General features: G+C 45.4%; 1 protein-coding gene across 1 annotated transcript; it reads left to right on the top strand.

The window, feature by feature from the left end:
- Positions 1-4,224: 4,224 nt before the first annotated feature.
- On the top strand, positions 4,225-18,573 carry LOC119658615. The gene is made up of 6 exons (XM_038066108.1): positions 4,225-4,479; positions 7,835-8,106; positions 17,409-17,574; positions 17,660-17,950; positions 18,007-18,208; positions 18,267-18,573. The coding sequence occupies exons 1-6, from the start codon at positions 4,225-4,227 to the stop codon at positions 18,446-18,448; spliced, it is 1,368 nt and encodes a 455-aa protein (XP_037922036.1). The 3' UTR covers positions 18,449-18,573.
- Positions 18,574-23,377: the final 4,804 nt, after the last annotated feature.

The following is a 23,377-nucleotide window of genomic DNA, read 5'->3' as shown; positions in this document are numbered from 1 at the left end:
CTAAATTTTTTATACCAGAAATTCTGAACCAGATTTAGACCACGACGCCTCCATTCATTGAAGCTCCTCTTCAGAAACATCCGCAAAATTCATGCCGGGTGCAGTGGTATGGCGGGTGCTTTCAGTGGTGATCTACTCAGTATCCCCAGCATGCAGGGCGGGTAACCACCAAAGTCCATCCCAATATTCTTTCGCTTCCGTCACCGAAAACTGTACTGTCTGGACGCGCTATTAGGATTCGTAGAATGATCTGAAAAGGGTCAGCTTCCTAGGGTACGTTATATTCTGAACACTTCTCGAGTGTCTTTTGCCACGACGTCTCAACAGACTGCATACGACAGAAAGTTTCTCCTTTAATGTCTAGAATTTCAACAATGGGGATGGGATAGTTCCTTCAAACCCTTTACACTTTATTTCTCGCCCAGACGGCCAGCAGACGCTGGCATTGGTATTGTTGATTTGAATCAGTCTAGCAATGTCTTGCCTTAGTTAGTTCCATGGTCGATGTCGTCGGTCACTCAAACCAATAACGTGAAAGCGAATCTTCTGACATTCCATACACAGCTGAGATGTATCACCATTGATTTTAGATAGAATTCTTGGAGTTGATCGAGGTGCATAGAGCCAGGGATTTCCTACTCAATGCAAAGGATCCATTTCCGAGAATTCAATACACGCTCTTTGGAATTCGTTCCGAACCTCAGCGGAGACTTCACTCTGCCTGCAGTGAGGCATGGTGTTGCAGATGTCGCCACCTCTACTCCCAGTTCCCGCAATGGCTTCAAGTTGAATACGCTCCCTGATGTTGGCTGAGATTGTGTCGCTGCTAGTAATAAAGCGTGGGCGTATTGGGAGAGCACTCAACGAATCTCTGTGCAACAAGGGACTGTAAGATGTTGCCCCTGCCCCCGCCGTTATTTCGTAGTAGGAGCGGCTGATAAAGAGATTGACTTTCTCAGCCCACTTTATACGCGTCTTATGTGAACCTATTGAAGTGGTTGCCACAGATTGTGGTGAAGCAGCTGCAGCAGGCAGAACAATACTCCTGGTCATCGTGGTGCCTAGACGTGCTGCCCATCACGGGAGCCCGACTCAGTAACCAATTCAGGCGACTCACACCGGTACCGGACCTCAAGTTTCTCCTTCTTCTCATTAGATGGATTTGTATTTTACACCTAACTGCTTGGTGTGGTTATACCTTCCTCAGTGGGTAATCTGCAAGGCTTCAAAGTTCCTGCACTTTCCTCACCTACCGCCTGAGACACTGCGGTGGCGTACAGCCATTGTGACTCAAGTTATTCATCCTACTCCTTTCTCAACCGGGCTTGGGACCGGCTAAACTGGTTACCGGCTTGTTATTATTATACGTTCTCCTGACAAGCACTTTTTACAGCCATGTGCTGCTATTATCTTTTTTAAGTCTTCCGGAATTAATTATGGATCCGAAGTCTTACTATTGAAAAACTAGGAGCTAGGGATTGCTATTAAGGATGAGTAGGTTTGAACTATAGGATACGTGAGAAAGACGGGGGTTCGTGGTCACCCCTAGGTAGCTGGTTAATTTCACAGTGGGAATGGCGTGTTATGGATTCAGAGGGAAAGGACGGCAATTTATGACCTTATTTTTGGCGTGATCGTGATGTTGCCGCGAAACAGAATTTTTTCACACTTTTGGGGAGTAAGGCATAATCCCAAGGGGTAAAGTATCTATAAAGCTCGTCAAAATAGAAATTCAGACGAGTTTTGCCGACGGAAATATGTTTAGTGGACGTGTAAAGGATCAGGTCATCCGCGTATTGTAGGATTTTGATGGGATTAGAGTTAGAATTCGGTTTAGGTAGCTAAGCGGTGAACAGGGATAACATGGGGACTGAAAGTACTGAATCTTGGGAAATGGCCTGCTGGATATATAGATGGGGATGAAACGTGTTGTTGGATATTGACTTAGGATTTCCGCCAATCTATAAAGCTAACAATTAGCTTACATAGGTACGGATGGAATTTGAGAACTTCAGAAAGCTTAAAATCCAGACCGTATTGCCATACGGAGTCGAAAAATCTTCTTAGGTTTAGCAAGCATTCTATGGCTGGAGTGTGCTGGTCAATACCCAGAAGAATGTCCGTTTTAAGGAATCATAGTGGGAATTCTCACTGGTCATTGTCGGCTGAACTACCACCTAGGGAAGCTAGGGATATCTACGGACACTGCCTGCAGGTTCTGTGAGGAGGAGGACGAAACCTCTATGCACGTCCTGGGACAGTGTCCAGCACTTGTGCAAAGTAGGTCGATACATCTGGGAGAACATTTAATACCAGATGCAAAGCTGAAACTTCTGGAAGTGGGGAACATACTAAAGTTCCTAACGGTTACTGGCCTGCTTGAGATACTATGATCAACAGGTACACTATAACCCGTAAAAGGGGCACAATAGTTCTTCAAGGACGCGGTGCGACTTTCCCTTAACAAAATAATAAATAAGGACATGTATGTGCTCAGTTGAATAGTTAGGTCGGAGGTGCGAACTGTGCAATTGGAGAAACACAGCACATCGATAATGAACTATCCTAATGGTCCGCTCGAAGATCTTCGCGGAGGACGAAATGATGGGGATGGGTTATATGAGCACTCTTCCAATCAGTGGGGAAATGAGCGTTGCGGAGGCAGTGGTTGATAATTGAGGAAAGGAAGGTGGAAATGCTTAAAGTACATTTTCTTAGGCCTATGGATTGAATTTCGGCAGCACCTTTCGATTTCTTATTTTTCGACGCCACGACCATCTTCGATTTGACAAAAATGAATAGGTGGGATGTTCTCCCGGCGATCTGGGTAATTGAGGGGATGGGTGAAGAGCTTTTATGCAGTTTGGGTGCGGTCGTAAGATGGGATCGATTGAAGTGGGGAAATTGATTGATTCATCTCGGTTTGGCAAAACTGCTAACAGATGTACAATGGAGTGCTTACAGGAAGTGATTTGCTAGGATTTTAGCTTTTTCAGGTAGATGGTTTGTGGCTTGTTGCAAGTGCATATTTTTCTGATTTCCCTGAATATGCCAAGGTTCAGTTTGATGTTGGAAAGGCGTTTGTGGAGGTAGTCGGTATATAAGGTTAAAATTTGTAAGCAAATTGACTGGAGAAGGTTGCGAATTTCTTCACTGTGGTTAGAGGACTGTAGAGAATATATATTTCTAAAGAGTCTGTGCCGAAGGGTCTTTTTGAATTTGATATTGTTGGGGAGAGACGGACTTAAGGATCCGGTTAATGAGCTTCCAGTTCGCCTTCTGATAATCCGGAACTGAGAGCTTATTCAGGCACAGTTGATTGAGGAGTATGTATGTTAGTTTTTAAACGAAAATGAGTCCTGTCTCACTTGTGCACATTTTGCCTATTTACTCGCGTATTTTGAAACCTACTTCAAAACTATTGTCAGTTTCGGGATGTACTAATCAAGATCTTTCATTTGATATTGACTACATTGGTTGAAAAAATTTTACATCCCCCTTTGCATGTATGGGGAGCCCCCCTTTAAACTCTACGTAAATTTATGTCGCTCAATGTATGCGTGAGTTTTCATAGTTCCCATATGTACACCAAATTTCGTTCAGATCGGTTCAGCCGTTTTGGAGAAAGTGACTGCGACAGACAGACAGACAGACAGTAAATCGATTTTAATAATGTATGTAACTACTTTGCCTTTAAAGTTATTATTCTAATCAGAGTGAAACACTGAGCGGAATGAATGGCAAGGTTCCCCTCGTTGAATTTTAGCTATGTACATAGGTATCTTTCACAAAAGTAGTACTTCGGGAACCACATGCTTCCACAAATTGTATGATTCCCACCGTGAGTAGTATGCATGATTGCTCCATGTCATTATATCCCAAGATTAACAATGTTAAGATGTAAATCCCCCAAACGATATAATGTTCGTAAGAATTAAACATATTGATTGCTTCAACGTAAACATTTAGAATTACATCCACACAAGATTCAATTGACTCAAAAGGGGAGACTACAGATTTGCTTGGAGCCCAGTTGTTTCAAATTTTTGTGAAATGCCATTAGCAGGTGCAAACATCAATTAAAATTTAAATTCTAAAAAAAACCTCATTTCACAACATTAGCCAGCACATTTTAATACTCAATACTATTCGGATAAGATTGTATCTCTTTGAAAAGAGTTATAATGCGGACGGTAGATAACGAATTAGTACGTACTGAAGGCCATGAGTTCGCTAACAAAGTGGTCTGACCAAATTAGTGGCTTCGTCGCTCAATCTGATAGACGAGCTGATAAGTTTCCACGATTGTCTCTGGCAATTCATCCAAAGATCCCCAGCGGGTTGGACGTGTGCGTCGGGAGTGCAGAGTTAGGTTTCACCATGAGTTTCAATCTCGATGAATTGGAGCTACCCCAGTGGGTTAATAGTGACTTTTTACGAACGGTTATTGAAGAGAGTGGCAAAGGGAAAAATGTTCAGGTGAAATTTAACTTTAATTTAGTTAAATTTTGTGTTTTTGATTAATTTTTTATTATAATTACATTATGTGAAACCATAATATAAAAATATTGTAAAATATAAAATAAGTGCGGTAACTGTGCTTTGGTTGGTGGCTTGAATAACAAACCCTCATGACACCTAATACATTTCCAATTAACAATTGTTTTATCACTTTATTATTATACAAAAAATATAAGTTTAAATTGTGCCCTGTGTGTTGGGGCTTAAGAATACACTCAAAGTCTTCCCTGCTTATCGTAAACGGCGACTAAAACGAATAGATATTTGTGGGCTAGCAACCTGCAAATTTCGATACTTCACTGCTACCGAAACATCATCAACGCCTCGGATAAAGACTGACCTCACGGCTACGACCTTCGGCTATCGAAAACTAACTATGATTCGTTTCAAAAAAGTTCAGAAAATTGAACTTTTATGATGCGTGACAGATAAGTTTGTTGCGTCATTTGCAATATGGCGGCGCTTTTCGTTTTCGGCTGCGACTTTTGAATGTAATTAATTTGATTGAATTCGTTTTGAGAACTGTGGAAGGCACTATTTGCGTTGCAAGTACTAATTATTAATGTCACTTACATTAGTCCCGTCGCTTCCATTCATAAAAATTGAATTTAAGCCGAAGGTAGTGCACTTTTAGAGGCATAGATTTGAAGATTATGTGCAATACCGTGATTTCGTGCGCGGACAATCGAATTGAGTGCTCCTCTCCCTCCCGTCACACATATAGCAATGCGTTTCTGTACTCCGAAAAGCCAAGTGGTAGCAGACGCGAATTCGGTGTCAGGTTGCCCCTGACGACTACCGCAAAGCGCGCTCTCTTCAACTAGGAACCGGTTCCTGACAGGATTCTCACTACAAGATTCCGGTCCACGTTAAGGAGCAGCACAATTGTACACTGCTATGGTGATTAGTAAGAAAGTGGTGAAGGCTGCTTTGTATGAGTAATTACATGAGTTTAGGGGAGGCTTCCTAAGGTTGGCATTATGGTCATATTGGTGACATATTATTCGAGGGCAAAGCTTGTCATAAGGTCAGTTGGATTTTAACTGGATCACGAATGAGCTTGCATGTGGTCGCAAATCTTTTGATGGTCCTGTGAAGGACGTTAATGATCGACTCCACATTCAAGATGACGAGCAGCTGAAGAAGTGCAGAGTGCACGTCACCACGGTTCATAACCATATCACATCCGGTGAAGTTCCTTCTCTTGTTGATGAAATGGCAAGTCACCGTACCATGCGGATATGGACTGGTCCTTAAGGCAGAAAAGAAATCATTTCCATAATCAGTGCACTCAAATGGAGTAAAAATGCTGGGATCGACGGTTTCTCTGCAAAGTTATTTATCGCTACACATGTAACTTCTGCAGATCTGCTACTTCCACTCGTACGGAAATCTTTGGAAACCGGACCGTGGAAGAAGGTGATGATCGTTAAGATTCTAAGGAACCCTTACAACTATCATACCCAGTTTTGAGTAGAAAGCATCAAAGAACTTCTTAAAAACTTGATAAACAGGCAGCAGACTGGCTTCCGCGCCGGGTCCTCCTGCAATGACCACATTAACACCCTACGTATCATTTTGGAAGAAATGGGGAGTGTATCTGGGATGGTCTACACAGGAGGGGAATTCCGGAGAACATAGAGAACGTCAGTAGGTCATGAAATTTTTTCTTAAACACCTTGGCTACGCTGATGATAACTTTTTGCTCCCTCACCTAGTCATCATATTGTTGTTTGTAACGACATTGTATGCATTTTCTTGGCCTACCTGTCCCGGGACTTGTTACAAAGATAGATCAGGTAGAGCACAGGGGAGTAACTCCCATTATACTTTATTTATCTCTTTCCCTGATCTCAGCATTGTTTTTTGTTTTACTGAGAATAGTGCAAGGTTGCCTCAAACCCTCCTCCCTGGATTTGGGATCAGGATACTATGTTAATAGCATGGCGGAGTTCAAAGTGGCATAATTAGCGATAAACAATTTAGAAATCGGGTATCAGGTATGAAAAGTTTCGTGAGTTTTTCATGTAAGAATATTTACATTTCTCGTGGTGTATATACATTGAGTATGCCTGATATTCAATTCGGTATGATACTGACATTTTATCTCTCACTGACAGGTCGTTTCACGTGAAAAGGGAGAATTTAATCTATTACAACTTTATTGATAATAGAAAGATGTCTACGAAACTTTCCAATATGATGTTCTATATTTTTATTTTTTATATTACTGGTGGTTGGTTGAACTTAAGGGGGGTTCGCAGTACATTTTCAAAAATGTAATTATAGAAGGGGAGGAAAATTTTTTCAGGCCTGCTACGTCAGGCCATGCTAATTTTTATCAGATTTTTCGGTTGTCCTCCCTTCAAGTAAGTGACCCCATTTTAATTTCTGAATCCCAACCCCCCCTATTCCTCTATCTTCTTTCGGATCATTGAGGCGTAGTGTGTGGAGCTTAGATCACCATCCACCTCCTTTTCATTGGAAGGGTTTTTGATAGTGTTTTAGGAAGTTTTTTGAAGGTGCTGACACAGTGCAGTGAAGTGCTCTAGGCTGGAGGAGCATTGCGGAGAAATTAATAGTTGTTATCAGTGGGACATAAGATGACGCAAAATGTAACATGTTCACAGTGGAGTCCATTAAAGTTGCATCTTGTCGTTAATATGCTAATTTTTTTCTTTTTTTTTCGGGACATCCTTCACATCGACTACGCTGTTGTGTGGAGTAGCACATGGAAAATGACCTCCACTGTTACTCGAAAACTCCAATTTTTCATTAACCCATGTCTGTGTCGTGTCATTGGAATACTCTAGTTTGAGGAAAATCAATTGATGAGCTTCGTCGGCGTACGGGCTAGATAACCAGTGGACTGGTTGATCAAAATGTGGAATTGACAGTGAATAGATCACACACTCAGAAATGGTGACAACTATTATATATTGGGGGATGGCATGCAATGGAACATGGAGCATGATTGACGGGTGAAATGCCCTTCACCTGCAGAGCTGTTCCAGTTGAGGAAGAGTTTAAGCTATTTGGAGTATTGGTGTAGTATACGGCATCCACAGCAGCATTCCAAACTTGTGTTCTTTGTGATCAATCAACGATCGTTTCAAATCTAAAATTTACCGTAGTGTCTTCCGTCCTGTCACTCTCTATGGTTTTGAGTGTTAGCCGACTACAAAAGACAATGAACGGCGCCTCGCGATAATGGAGACGAAAATGTTGTCTGTTATTGGCTTTAACTGCCAATTTTTCGAATTTACCCATAACTGATGTGATTTTTACATAGCTCTCTTTTTTCAATTTACAGATTCACAACTATGAAAGTACTCCTGCTACGGCTCTTGGAGATCACTTTGCCAGCATAATGTTTCGCATTAAAGTTACTTTTGCAGCGGATGAGATTACGAATGGAGTTATTTCGTTAATTCTAAAAACTTGTCCAGATACTGATGGATTGAAGAAAGAACTACTTGAAACCATAGATGTTTTCGACCGGGAAATATATATGTATACAAAGGTACTGAACGAATGTAGGGACATTTTAAAAAAATGTGGATATACGGATCTGCTCGCGCCAAGGTAAGAACGTTAAAGTAATGGTACTACTACAAAGGTAAACTATATTTTAGAAGTGGATCCGTAATTGCAAGTGTATAGAAGGGGCGTGGCGGGTTTTTCGAAATGTTTTAGTTCAAGGAGAAATCACATGAATTAACTCTTTCTCTTCTTATTTTTCTGACCGCACTGCATTAAGCCAGAGTCCTTCCTGTTTCCTCTTTGAATTTGGAATTTAACGTCCACATTGTAGTCTTCCTTTTTATGAATGATGGCTATAATCGGGAACTATGGATCCATCAACACCAGGCTAGTTGAAATTCCGTCCGTTTTGGTCTATTTAACTGTTTTGTTTTTCACAGGAGATACAATTTTTTAAAAACACATTGGATTCAAGGGAAACTGCCCTGTGGTTGGTCTCTTTTCTTAATTTCGTCGCTCACGCGCGAGGAGTCTTGCTCCCACTTCTTTTACTTTACGTTGAATAGATCTGATCATATAGTTGATGCCAGCATTCGCTACACCAGACTTTCTGCTACCGGTAATTCACAAACAATTCACTCTAGTTTCCTCTGAGGACGTAAGTGACCACAAGTTTTAGACAGTGGCACTATGCAGACTTGGAGTCAGCAGAGACAACAATCCAGTTTCAAGAATCAAGAAGTGTCCAATTGAAAACCTGCAGAGTGTACTGCTGGTATCCTTCATGCTTCGTGAGAAATTGGAAGAGTTTATAATATATCCTTCTATGCTTTCTCTCCTCCTTGATAGCAGGGATCAGCCCCTATATTCATCGACCGTTTTTTGAGCTTTTTTGTCGCTAAGGTCGTCTATTTTTAGATTTTGCCTCTCGGTGCTCCTCTCCGGCAAAGAAGTTAAGATAGTCTTCACGTTATGTATGACTGTTAGCTGCGAGGCCGATAATTGGTATAAGTGAGGTATTGTCCAGATCAGCGGCCAACCGATAGAAGGTTTCATCAGAACAGCCTTGAAGGAATCGACCCCTTTCGGACCACTGTAACCACCCAACTAATCATTGTTTCGAAAAAGTACGAATCAACACCTTTTATTTCATACCTCAAATGGCTATATTCGGGGGGAAAAAAATTTCATCCCTCTTTTACGTGTACGCGTCTCCCCCTTAAATTCAACGTTCACCATACACCGTACCGAGTTTCGCATCAAGAGGTGTAACTGTTTCTAAGGAAAATGCGTGTGGCAAACAGACACACAGGGAGACGGACAGATGGACATCTCCCAGCTATTGTCAACAGCTATTTACAAAAAGGAGGACTCTGGTATGACACAGATGATGGACCTCAGGAGTACATTGTCTTCGCGGGTGTTCCGTAGGGCTCCATATTGGGTCCACTGCTGTGGAACATCATATATAAAGATGTGCTCAGTTTCGGTTTCGGAGGAAGCGACGGTGGTGGGTTATGCCGACGACGCTAGTTGTAGTCAGGAACCACCTCAAGGATGCTGAGTCATACCCATACGAAGCAGTCAGTGCTGTTGAGTGTTGAGTAGAGAGTTCTGGTCTAATGTTTGAATGAAATACTTGGGAGTGATGATAGACGCGAAGCTCAGTGTAGGCAACACGTCCAGCATATTTGCGACAAAGCATCCACTGCAAGTATGGCCCTGACAAGGATAATACCGAACATGGAGAGGTATTGCGGATGTCAGTTAACGCTAATAAACTCAGTGTAGTTTACAGAAACACAGGCCTAAGGGAGTATTCTGCCTTCAGGACTGCCTCAGATGATGCAGCGTTCGCCATCTAGGGAATGATGCCGATTTAGATCTCGGCAGAAATGACGAACATGTACAATGCGTAGGCAATCTCGCTCTTATCGCATTCGAAGAATGCTGAAAGGGAGAGGCCGGTAAATTAATGACCACAGCTTTAGGAACGCTCGGGAAAGAGTCGGTGGGCTCACAGGCTGATCCCTGCCACCAAGAAGTGTTCGGAAAGACGACACGGTGAGGTCAACTATAATCTTACTCAGTTGATTATAGTTGTATCCTCAGTGGAGGATATTACCAGTGCCTGTACAGGTTTTAGCTGGATACCTCACTCGATTGTCCAAACTATGATGGTGTCCCAGAGGATCCAGAGCACGTATTCTTCCACTCTGCAAGATTTGTGGAACAAAGCAAGAACTTAGAGGAGGCTCTAGAGGAGGTGCTGGTACCAGGAAATCTGGTGCGGAGAATGGTAGCAAGTGAGAAAGATTGGAATGCGATCAACTCCATGATCGCGTCTATCTAGAATAAACTGCAAAAGGCCGAGGAGATGAGAAAGGCGCAATTACGTAAGCCACGTGGAGAGGAAAGGTGACCAAGCTAGAGTGAACTGACTCCGTCGTGTGATACCTTATGGTGGTTCCGCGGGGCATGGAGGGGGGAGGAATCGGGGATGGTTTTTGTGGATAAAGTGTTACACGTCGGTGAGTACAGACCAGTGCCTTTTGAAGATTTCCACCTTCTCAAAAAAAAAAGATGGACAGATGGACGAACGGATAGGCGGACAGGCAGCCCTGATGGATCACTTCGTGCGGATGAAGGAATGATCAGCGGATAAGTATGAATATGCACTTGTACGCATTTGGAAGTATGCGTGTGTGGACATGTTTATGAGCAGTTCGGGTAGGTGGGAGGAAAATGCCCACCCGTGGACAAAAATGGTCACAGGAAAGATACCCAAAATAATAAGCCAGTATGGATGAAGAGAGAAGGTGTAAACTTGCGGCAGGGCCCCCTGGGAACCTCAATACCTGCAGCTTTTGGAAGTCAGCAAGCAGGCTGCTGGTCGTCGATATCCTTCGGTGTTGGACTGCTTGGCCAGCGTGACATCTAATGCTACAAATAGCTTTGGCAAGGAGATGTTAAAACCGAGCACGTTCCCCCTAGAACACCAATAACAAAAGCGCAGGAGGATGCACCCAGGGATTACCGTTGGACTTCAATAGCCGTAGTGACACCAACTGCGTCCGAACGTAAGGGATCAGAGGAGGCTCCTCAAGATTGAGAGCCGGATCCGTGCAGGAGAAGTTCAACGATTATGAGATCTCTCTTAATATCCAAAGTGGTAAAAAGGCCAAAGGAGCTTCGTAAACGTCCCGAAATATGCAGAAACAAGAATGGAGGTTACTCTGGAGAAAAAGGCTGTTGAACAGAGGTCTGATCTGGCAAAGTCATCTTTCATTTTACTTGGAGCGAAAATTGTTGAATTGCCAGAATTTAGCAAAGGCAAACCCAACGTGCACCAAGCAATGAAGCATATGGCGAGAGCCATCAGGGTTCCGTATAAAAAATTACGCGATCGCGTATTCCCTCGATTTGTTAAAAGGAACCCTGATAGCTCTAGCTATATAGAAACGAAGGGGAGAGAAAACAGAGAAAAAGAAGGTTCGGGAAAGGAAGATGAACATTCAGGAAAGCAGAAGGTTCCCAAAAAACAAAAAGGCGTTTAACCCTCTTTAAGGAAGGTTCGAAGAGAGAAAAGCCCGAGGCTTTCACAGCCAAGTGCTGGGGAAAGTGCTGCCGTGCGTATTTAAAACCCTTAGGTCGTTATACAGGGCAATTACTTAGACGGAGATCTGCTCTGTGTCGGCAGGGAAGTTCAAGCTGAACGACTTGCAGGAGGCATCCATTGTAAGCCTCAGAAAGGCATACGGAGGCGCACAGACGGCTACCATCCGCCTAATAGCAGAGGGAGCGCGCAAGCTGCTGTATGCCAGGAAGATCCTTCTTGGATGGGTAGTCTTACCTTCATCTTAAAGAGCAAATCTCTTTCAAGAGATGCTTCAAGCGTCTTTTGTACGGACATCTGACCAATGCAGACGGTGTGGGGAAAAGAGCCGTATTTCCCAGGGACGACATACGAAACGGAAATGCAAGTGGCTATAACAAGCGAACTTCCCAGAAATCCTAAAAGTAATGTGTGGGTAGCCAATTTTACAGGTAGGGCATTTTGTGAGTCTGTTTGTGAGGCAGACTACAACTGGGTTTGTATGTACAAAAATAGACGGCATATACGTATATAGTTGTTATGCTCCTCCAGGCCTGACATTAGCTGAATTCGAGGACATGTTGCACAAATTGGTCTTGGGGTCAAAAGAACGGAGACAAAAACTCATTACCGATGACTTCAAGGCATGGCCCTTAGAATGGGGAAGTTCACTGACTAATTCAGAAAGGCGTTGGCTGTTGGAGGCTTTCGCGTAGTTAAACATCATGTTAACTGGCCAAAATAGTGGTATGGTTGGGTTGTGGATCTGACTTTTGTTAGTCCTTTACTAGCTCACGTTATGTCCTGGAAAATCAGTGAACACTACATCTACAGTGATCACCAGGGAATCGTCTTTGACAAGCCAAGCGGTTGGAGACCTGCTTGCCCAAGAATGAGAAGAACATCAGGTTGATCTGTGAAAACTTTCGTCAGTAGAAGACCTGATTACTACTGGAATAGTGAATTGTTTGATTTTTAGGTCGGTGTGCCAAATGAGCGTCCTAGAGAATAATGGATACGATTGATCAGGAGATGACGTAGTGTGTCTACAAAGGAAGCTCGAAATAATCTTAGGCTATTCAGCGGTGCAAGAGGGATTGCTTCAAACAATATAAACGGATATAAACCCATGGCAAAGCCTACAGGGCCTCCAGAGTTGTAATGGAGAGATTCAAACGTGAGGCAGCTCTGTAAATTACATGTCTTGATCTCCTACTGAAAATTGTCCCGGGTTTCTTTCCTCAGGGGAGCACGGGCGGTAACGGAAACCTTAAGGTATTCCTGTAATACCCCCAGTAACGACAAAGGAACTACTGGAAATTTATAGTAAATTGGGAGATGACAAAGCACCATTTCTCGACGATATACCAAATAAAGCCCTTACGCTGGTGGTTAGGACATATTTGTAGAGTTCTTTGAAGCATGCTAGGTGGATGGGATCTTTCCATAGACATGGAAACGATAAAGACTAGTGTTTCTGCCGAAACCTGAGAAGAATCCTGATAGGTCAAGAGCCGACGTCATTAAACTGGTTATTTGTTTAGCTGAAAATGAGACGCACGGAAAAGGTGGCAAGAGCAATTATTACGCAGTGATTACCCTTGATGTGCAAAATGCATCTAACTCGGTCAACTGAAACACTATAAGGAGGTTCCCGGGGGGCGACTGTTGTACCGACTTACTTAACTGTACCGACAGCTATTTAACAGGTAGAAAGTTTGGTACGAGACAGAAAATGGACCCAGTAAATACATTGTCTCCGCGAGTGTTCCACAGGGAGCTGTGCTGCGATCACTATTGGGGAGTATCCTGTATATTGATGTCCTTAACATTCCAGTTGATAGGAAGGCTACAATAATGGGTTACGCGGATGACATAGTGGTGATTGTTGTTGAAAAACCTCTTGCGGATTTGGAATGGTATTCATCCGGAGCGATCACTGCTATATTTTTTTTTTCGGGAGTAGGGTAGGTGAACGCGTTTACGCACAGAGTGTTGGACTCCCGCAACAGCACGCTGGCGGACTACCAACTAAACACCTCCCTGTCATCAGAGAACTAGCCTGGAACCGTTTGACACATTACTTCGGGCTAGCCCTCCCGCTCTCCCGGCTTTGGGAGCCTTCAAATCAGGGAATTCCCTTCACCAATGGGAGGGGAGGGGAGGAAGGGAGTTGTTAGTTCAGGGAACCCCTTACCGTCCGATCCCTCTGCCGGTCGAGTTCAATCTTCTTCGTAGTAAGAAGAGCCCGAACATAATGCGCAATACGATTCCAGCTGCCAGCGCTCTTCAGCATCTCTCTGACAATGTTGTCTGGAGAGAGCTCCCCTGTGTCTGCATAAAGCTGCTGGCGGAGGCCGTCCCACCTCTCGCAAGAGAAAAAGGTGTGTTCAGCGTCATCCGCCACTCTATTGCAGAACACACAATCAGGAGATCGCGCCTTCCCAACCCTGTGCTGGTAAGACTGAAAACCTCCGTGCCCACTTAGAAGTTGGGTAAGGAAGTAATCAATCTCACCGTGCTTTCTGTTCAACCACGGATCTAATTTGTCGATGAGCCGCGCAGTCCACTTGCCCCTTGGCTCATTTTGCCAAGAAAGTTGCCACTCGTTAAGGGTGCGTTGACGTTCTTCACGGGCAATCGCTTTTCTTACGTTTTCGCCCTTACGGCGATAGAGAGCTTTGCGCTCCTTGGCAAGGAGGGCAACGGGGATCACTCCCGCAATCCACAGCCGATTCGGAGACGGTGCGATAAGCAGACGCCACTCGCAAAGCTCCCCGCCTCTGCACTTGAGCGAGGCGTTTACGATGCACCTGCTTGTCAAGGGCATCAGCCCATACCTCCGCACCATAGAGAACGACGGACTGCGTTGCTCCCATGAGGAGACGTCTCCTAGTTGATATGGGGCCGCCGACATTCGCCATTAGCCGACTCAAGGCCGCGACTCCTGCTGCAGCCCTGTCCGCGGCTGCTTTGATTTGGTCGAAGAAGCTCATCTTCGCGTCGAGCATTAAACTAAGGTATTTAATCGCTGGTTTTGACACTATAGTCAACTCGCCGATCGATATGAGACGCAAGGTCGGGATTCTCCTTCTGGTCAGGATGACTACTTCGGTTTTTTCCAGCGCAGGGTTGAAACCATGAGCAGTCATCCATCCGCTTACCCGTCGCATCAATATGCCAAGTCTGCTTTGCGCCTGTTCAACAGTGCGTCCGGCAACAAGTGCCGCAACGTCGTCTGCATAACCGGCCAGGGGCGACTCTTCGGGCATATCGAGTCTCAGCAGACTATCGTAGGAAGCGTTCCAGGGGTCCGGCCCTTGGATGGATCCCTGCGCTACTCCCGACGTGATTTCCATCCTCCTCTGGCCCTCTAGCGTCTCATAGAACAGGGAGCGGTCTTTCAGATAATCCCTCAATATCCGCAAGAGATAGCTTGGCACGTGAAAGGAGTTCTCTAGTGTGCCTAGCATATCTGTCCATCTTACGGAATTGAAGGCATTTCTGACATCAAGCGTTATGAGGAGCACTATCCGTCGAGATCGGCGGCTGTGTGCCCCGGCTCGATTAAACGCATCTACGACCTCCATAACAGCATCCACTGTAGATTTCCCTGTTCTAAACCCGAACTGCTTTGCGGATAAGTCCCCGGCAGCACGGATCGCTTCAGCGAGTCTACCCCTGATGAGCTTCTCGAGCACTTTTCCGGCCGTGTCAATCATACACAGCGGTCGGTATGCAGACGGGAGTTCCGGGTCTCCTTTACCCTTACTGATCAACGCGAGTTTGGCCACTTTCCAGCGGCAAGGAAAAATGCCCTCCTTTAAGCATGCGTTGAACACTTCCAGCAGCAATTCTGGCCGTTGGCGGAACACCAGTTTGTAAACTTCCGCTGGGATGCCATCAGGACCTGGCGCCTTCCTGTTTTTCATGGTGATAACCGCTTCTTCGAGTTCTCCCATTGTGAAAAGGGGGCAATCCACGACGCCTTCCGCGCTATTTACATCAACCCGTACAGGGTGTCTGGGGAACAATGCCCGCACAATGCGGTCCATCTGGTCGGTGCTCAATATGCAGGGCTTCCGCAGAGCCCCGATTTTCCGAGTGACAAGCATATAGCCAAGTCCCCACGGGCCCTCATTCACCTCATTAACAAGATTTTGCCAGCCGCGAGCTTTGTTTTTATTTATAGCGCTGCGGAGTCTCCTTTTTGCTGATCTATATTGTGCCTTTATGGCACATGCCTCCTCGTTGGCGTACAAACGTTGTGCCAAACGGCGGAGCTTATGACACTCCTTCCGTAGGTCGACAATTTCCACCGTCCACCAGTACATAGAAGGCTTGTCGCGCCTGGGGCTTCTCCGGGGCATGGAAGCCTCATACGCCGTCGTTATCAGATTCATCACTGAATTTACGACGGTGTCAGCTGCGACACCACCACCCCCCGGAGTGCCCCCCAGCGCGGCCCTACCTGCTCCAAGAGCTTCGACGAACCTTCCGATGTTCACCCTCGCGACATTCCACACGCAGGGGGAACGTCGCGTTGGTGCTCGCCGGCAAGTAGCGTCAAACACGAACGCAATGTACTGATGATCACTTGCCGAGAAGTCTTCTAGGACTCGCCACCCGTCCGCCGATGATGCCAGAGATTCCGACGCAAAAGTGATGTCAGGAATGCTTCCTTCACAACCTGGGCGCCGAAACGTTGGCGTGGATCCTGTGTTTAAAATTACGAGCCCGGTTCTCGCCGCCATTTCCAGAATCCGTTTCCCTCTGGAGTCTGATTGAGGCATGCCCCATTCAAGAGCCCTGGCATTAAAATCACCGCCAACCAGGATTCGTCCCTCCGTGCTCGAAATGGCGTCCTCCAGAGCATCAAGCCGGCGCTGAAAGTCCGGAATCGACTCATTCGGCGTCAGGTAAACGCTAAAAAACGTTATCCCTAAACACCGGATCCAGACCACTGCTCACTGCTATATAGAAGTGGCTGAAAGATTCAGGCCTTGCATTCGCGGGGGACAAAAAAGAGGCGGTGCTTCTCACGAAGCGGCGTAAGGAAACCTTACATCAGAATGGGGAAGCACGTCATCACTTCAAAACCAGCAATCAAATACCTTAGAGTGATGATGGATGCGAGGCTGAGAGAGAATATGAGAGTGTGCTGTGGATTTAGAAGCATCTCGAACGAAGCGACTTATGCGGTAGCCGGAATGATGCCGATGGACATTTGGACCCATGAGATAAGGCGCATCTATGGATCCGGTTCCCCTTTTGGTCGGCACGCGAAAATCGCCGAAAGGAAGGTCTAGTTAAGCAGATGGCAATAACGTTGGAAACGGGAGGAAATGGTCCAATGAACCCATGGATTGATTCCCAGTATCAAGGTGTGGACGCAGAGAATACATGGTGAGATGAGCTATGATCTCACGCAGTTCTTCATAGGACATGGCGGATACTCTAAATACCTGCGTAGGTCTAAACGGATTCGCAGAGAAAAGGAAGAATCTGGAGGAAACATTGAGAGGAAGAGTAGCCCTTGAAAATTTAATTGGGAAGTGGTACCAGGTGAACTAGAATGCAGTTAGCCACATGGTGGGGTGGACTCAGTGCAGAATGAGAGAGGTAGAGGAGGCGAGAAGGGCACGGTTTTGAATGCAATCGATGGGCGAAGGACGAGGCTAGAGGTTTGTCCGCCTCGCGGCCTAATACTTTGCGGTCTTTCCGCGGGAAAACGATAGGAGTTAGGGAGTAGTTTTAGTGGGTAACAATGGGGAGGAGTTTAATGGATTGAATACTTTTTCCGTTTCAGAGTCTTATATTCTTCATTGACGCCGCATAAAGTTATAGTTTTTGAAGATCTCAAGGAGTTAGGGTATTTTATGTTGCCTCACAATGTTCCGGATGAGTATGAGATAAGACTAGTCTTTTCGAAATTGGCTCAATTGCATGCCGTTACCTTTAAAATGAACGCCGATGTAAGTATCAAATTGAAGTCAATCATGTCCGCAGAAATTATCTGTTTTTCATTTAAATATGATTCTTGTAACGATTTTTATCTAGGGTCGAAATGACTTCCATCTTAAAGGCACCGTTTTCGGTTTTTCATATTCGAGACGAATGGATTTTTTCTTAACAGGACCAAAATTCTTGGCGGAAGTAATGGAGAGTTTGCCCGGTTTCGAATCATGTGCAAGTAAATTGCGCAAAATCACAGCGGAATGGTTAATGGATAAATGCGTCAAGGCAGTGAATCAACCTGCAGCGTATAGCGTCCTCAACCATGGTGACTTCCACATACGGAATATGATGTTCAAAAGGAATGAATTTAACGCTATTTCGGAGATTGCTCTGGTAGTGCATGGTTTCAAATTGATACTCCAAGCAGGCTTACAGTTTGATTTTTCCAGGTGGACTTCCAAATCCCTCATTGGGGATCACCGGCCTATGATTTGGTTTACATGGCGGGGATCCTGCCGTACGAATTCCGTGAAATTGCATTCAGGCATTATTTCAACATCTTTATTGATGTCCTGGTGAAAACTGGATACGAGGGTGAATTGCCCACATACGAACAATTGCAAGAAGAAATCAAAGCTTACAGTTATTTGGGTAATTATTATCTCAGGTTTATTCTATCATCAGTGATATCCTTCCGTTTGCGTTACAGAATTATACTTTCAGTCAACGTTAGCATTATTCGTCTACAGGGATAGAAGCAACATAAACGTTCAAACGGAAGCGATTATGTCGGATCCAGTTGTAAGGAGGAGCTTATATAATGATGAAACTTACATTGCTCATATAAAGGAAACTGTGCCTAAACTATTGGATTCCATCGACATTGAATGAAACGAACTTCTGTCAACAAGACTTGTTAGCACTGATGAAGGGAACAAGTGGTTCCCGAAATATCGGTATTTGCAAAATAAAAATATCAACACTAGCGAATAAGAAAAAACAAGTTTTTGTTGCTTCAAACTACCAAAATTGTTTTCCTAATTTTTATGCCGTTTTGTTCATATAGAAGTAGCTCTCTGAAGGTGATCTAAATATCAGTCTGCGAGTTGGGTTTGAAAAATACACTCAAAGTGTTCCCTGCTTGTCGAAAGAGGGGACTAAAAGGGATAGAAAATTGCTGCTAAGCTGCCAAATTCTGAAACTTCGCTGATAACGAAACGTCAACAACACCTCTCATAGGGACTGAGCATTGACCTCAAAGCGAAGACCTTTGGTTATCGAAAACGGACTACAATTGGTTCCTGGAATGTGCGCAAACTCCTCGACAACGTTGCCGACCGTTCCCTGAATGTTCACTTTCTCCAACTCGAGCGAAAGTTCCAACGATCTAAGCTAGATATTCTGGGCCTAAGCTAGGTAAGATGGTGGGGCTCGGGAGAATACTCCTGTTTCTCTTACGGAAATGAGCTGGCGCGCTCTCTTGACCTGGGAGCCGGTTTCTGGCAGACTTCCGACTGAAAGACTCCAGTCCAAGTTAAGGAGCATCACAATTGTACAATTCTATATACCAACTTCCGATGCAATCAACAGCAGATTTTGTAGTTGTCCCTTGTCTCTTGGATGTGTCTAGCAAGAGAAGCGCTGACATCGCCCTCGAGTGGATCATAATCTGATGGTTGCTTATGTTCGCTTGCGTGTTGCGTCCGCTACTTCTCATAGAGTGGGTGAACTGTGACTCACTAAGTTCAACATCGACCACTTGTATGATCCAGCTTTCGCTTAACAGTGAGGGTTATCTTGCTGATCGAACGGCGCCTGAAAATATCGATGAGCATTGGGCTGTGATAAAAAAATGTTCTTTCTCGGCCGGTCGTCGGCCTCTTCGCGAAGGGGCGTCATAAAATCTGGTTGAAAATGCAATCATGGAAACGGATCGATGAACGGAAGGGATTGAAGGCTCTATTGACAGTTACGAGCGATGGTAGACGTGACGTGCTCGAATTCCGATCATCATCATCAACGGCGCAACAACCGGTATCCGGTCTAGGCCTGCCTTAATAAGGAACTCCAGACATCCCGGTTTTGCGCCGAGGTCCACCAATTCGATATCCCTAAAAACTGTCTGGTGTCCTGACCCACGCCATCGCTCCATCTTAGGCAGGGTCTGCCTCGTCTTCTTTTTCTACCATAGATATTGCCCTTATAGACTTTCCGGGCAAGATCATCCTCATCCATACGGATTAACTGACCCGCCCACCGTAACCTATTGAGCCGGATTTTATCCACAACCAGACGGTCATGGTATCGCTCATAGATTTCGTCATTGTGTAGGCTACGGAATCGTCCATCCTCATGTAGGGGGCCAAAAATTCTTCGGAGGATTTTTCTCTCGAACGCGGCCAAGAGTTCGCAATTTTTCTTGCTAAGAACCCAAGTTTCCGAGGAATACATGAGGACTGGCAAGATCATAGTCTTGTACAGTACGAGCTTTGACCCTATGGTGAGACGTTTCGAGCGGAACAGTCTTTGTAAGCTGAAATAGGCTTTGTTGGCTGACAACAACCGTGCGCGGATTTCATCATCGTAGTTGTTATCGGTTGTGATTTTCGACCCTAGATAGGAGAAATTGTCAACGGTCTCAAAGTTGTATTCTCCTATCCTTATTCTTCTTCTTGTTTGTGTTTGACCAGTGCGGTTTGATGTTGTTGGTTGATTCGTCTTCGGTGCTGACGTTGCCACCATATATTTTGTCTTGCCTTCATTGATGTGCAGCCCAAGATCTCGCGCTAATTGCCGCCTGCTCGATCTGGATGAAGGCAGTTTGTACATCTCGGGTCGTTATTCCTATGATGTCGATATCGTCAGCATAGGCCAGTAGTTGGGTGGACTTGAAGAGGATCGTACCTCTTGCATTCATCTCGGCATCACGGATCACTTTCTCGAGGGCCAGGTTAAAGAGGACGCATGATAGCGCATCCCCTTGTCGTAGACTGTTGTTGATGTCGAATGGTCTTGAGAGTGATCCTGCTGCTTTTATCTGGCCTCGCACATTGGTCAGGGTCAGCCTAGTCAGTCTTATTAATTTCATCGGGATACCGAATTCTCTCATGGCCGTGTACAGTTTTACCCTGGCTATGCTATCATAGGCTGCTTTAAAGTCGATGAACAGATGGTGCAACTGTTGTCCATATTCCAACAGTTTTTCCATCGCTTGCCGCAGAGAGAAAATCTGATCTGTTGTTGATTTGCCTGGAGTGAAGCCTCTTTGGTATGGGCCAATGATGTTCTGGGGGTATGGGGCTAAACGGCCTAGTAAGATAGTGGAGAATATCTTATAGATGGTACTCAGCAACGTGATACCTCTATAATTGTTGCACTGTGTAATATCTCCCTTTTTATGTATGAGACAGATAATGCCTCGTTGCCAATCGTCAGGCATTGATTCGCTGTCCCATACCTTGAGCACAAGTTGATGAACCACTTGGTGTAACTGGTCGCCTCCATATTTAACCAATTCGGCTGTAATTCCATCGGCTCCTGGCGACTTATGATTTTTTAGCCGATGAATTGCACGGACTGTTTCTCCTAAACTTGGTGGTGGCAGTATTTGTCCGTCGTCTTCAGTTGGCGGGACCTCCAACTCGCCGATGTTCTGGTTGTTCAGTAGCTCATCAAAGTACTCAACCCATCGCTCCAATATGCCCATTCCGTCCGAAATCAGATTTCCCTCTTTGGCTTGGCAGGATGAGCATCAAGGTGTATAAGGCTTCATCCTGCTGACTTGTTGGTAAAACTTGCGCGCCTGGTGCGGTTGCTCCCTGTACTTTTCTAGTTCACAGACTTGTTGGTTCTCCCAGGCTTCCTTTTTCCGTCTGTGAAGTCGCTTCTCCGCTCGACAGAGTTCGTCATAAGTCTCTGCGCGTGCCCGCGTTCTTTGAGAATGCAACATTACTCGGTATGCAGCATTCTTCCGTTCCGTTGCTAGCTTACATTCATCGTCAAACCAGCCGTTCCGACTCCTTTTGCGGCTGGGCCCAAGTATGTTTGTGGCCGTATCCATGATAACGTTCTTCAGGTGATTGTGAAGATCATTTGTTGATGCTTCATCTCCAGGTCCTCTGTTGACTGCGGTTATTGCGGCATCCATTTGCCTCTTATAGGTGTCGCGGAGGGTTGTGTTGTGGATGGCTTCAGTGTTCACTCTCACCTGATTGTCAGAGGGGATTCTAGGTGGGATTGTTGTTCGAGCTCGGAGCGCCATGCCAACGAGATAGTGATCCGAGTCTATATTGGCCCCCCTATATGTTCTGACATTCATCAAGGCTGAGAGGTGGCGGCGTTCGATCAACACGTGGTCAATTTGGTTGAAAGTGGTCCCGTCTGGAGAGGCCCACGTATGTTTGTGGACCGCTTTCCCCGCAAACTAGGTACTTCCAACAACCATTTCGTGTGACCCTGCTAATTGAATAGTCCGCAGTCCGTTATCATTTGTTTTTTCGTGTAAGCTATGGGAGCCAACGTATCGCCTGAATACGGGCTCCATCCCTACTTGGCTGTTAAAATCCCCAAGTATGATTTTGATATCATATCTGGGACAGACTTCGAGGGTTCGTTCTACTGCCTCGTAGAAGCTATCCTTCTCCGACTCTGCAGTCTCCTCTGTAGGGGCGTGAACGTTTATGAGGCATAGCCGTTCGCTTATGTTTTCAAAGCCGATAACAGCAGGTTTCATTTTTTGGCTGACTAAGAAACCTACTCCGAACACATGGTTTACTGGATGACCTGTAGTTTACTGTAGTGGCTCTTCTCCAGGAAACCGGTCCCTGTCCATCGCATCTCTTGCAACGCTGTTATATCAGCCCTATATTGGGACAGGGTATCGGCTGGCTGCTGGTCAGCTTCATCTCTGTACAGGGAGCGCACGTTCCATGAGAAAATGCGCAAATCTTTATTCCGTGCTCGTTGCCGGGTCCGTCGTTTTAAAATTCGTCCTGTCCGAGGCTCCTGTTGTGGCTTCGTAACGAGTTGTTTTCCGTGTAGGGTTGTCAGCCCTACCCAACCCCCAACCTGAAGGAGCAGTTGGTACAATTTGTCCCGTTTTTAGGTGCGGGAGACTCGCCTTCATCCTTCTTCGTCTGCAGCTTTTCGTTAAGAAAGAGCTCCCAGCGGTCACCACGTGGAGGTGGAGATAGGGTTTGGTAGTAGAGCTGTTGGTGTTGGTTCAGCAGGCATTTCCCAGGTTTTATGCTCCATCGTGGGTACCAATCCACGTTTCGCCCTGGGACCTATACTACCCTTTGACCACCGATACCGAGGGAAATCTTGAGAAGTTCTGCATAGTGTAAAAAAGGACATTTGTTGTTGCATTGGTCCAGCGGGGAATAACGCAAATCGCAATGATTTCAGAACTGTATATCGCATCACGAAAGAACTTGCAAGTGGTCGCAAATATTTCGATGGTCCTGTGAAAGCCGCAACGGTCGATATCTCACTCACGATGACGAGCAATTGAAGAGGTCGTACGGAAATCGTGAGAATCCGATACCTTTCCCAGAGAGTGGAAGAATGGGGTGATCGTTAAGATTCCAAAGAAAGGCACCCGGTTTGAGGAATCTGCGTGCTCCCGCCAGTTGCAAGTGTCATGGCTAGGTGGTGATTTTAATGCTAGGGCCCTTGAATGGGATGCCTCAGCTAGACTCCAGAGGGAAACGGATTCTGGAAATGGCGGCGAAATCCGGGTCCACGCCAACGTTTCGGCGCCCAGGTTGCGAAGGAAGCATCCCTGACATCACTTTTGCGTCGGAATCTCTGGCACTAACG

The sequence above is a fragment of the Hermetia illucens genome, chromosome 6 (assembly GCF_905115235.1).
Source record: "Hermetia illucens chromosome 6, iHerIll2.2.curated.20191125, whole genome shotgun sequence".
NCBI classification, from domain to species: domain Eukaryota; kingdom Metazoa; phylum Arthropoda; class Insecta; order Diptera; family Stratiomyidae; genus Hermetia; species Hermetia illucens.
The sequence above is the reverse complement of the archived record's forward strand: the minus strand, read 5'-3'. Positions and strand labels throughout refer to the sequence as shown.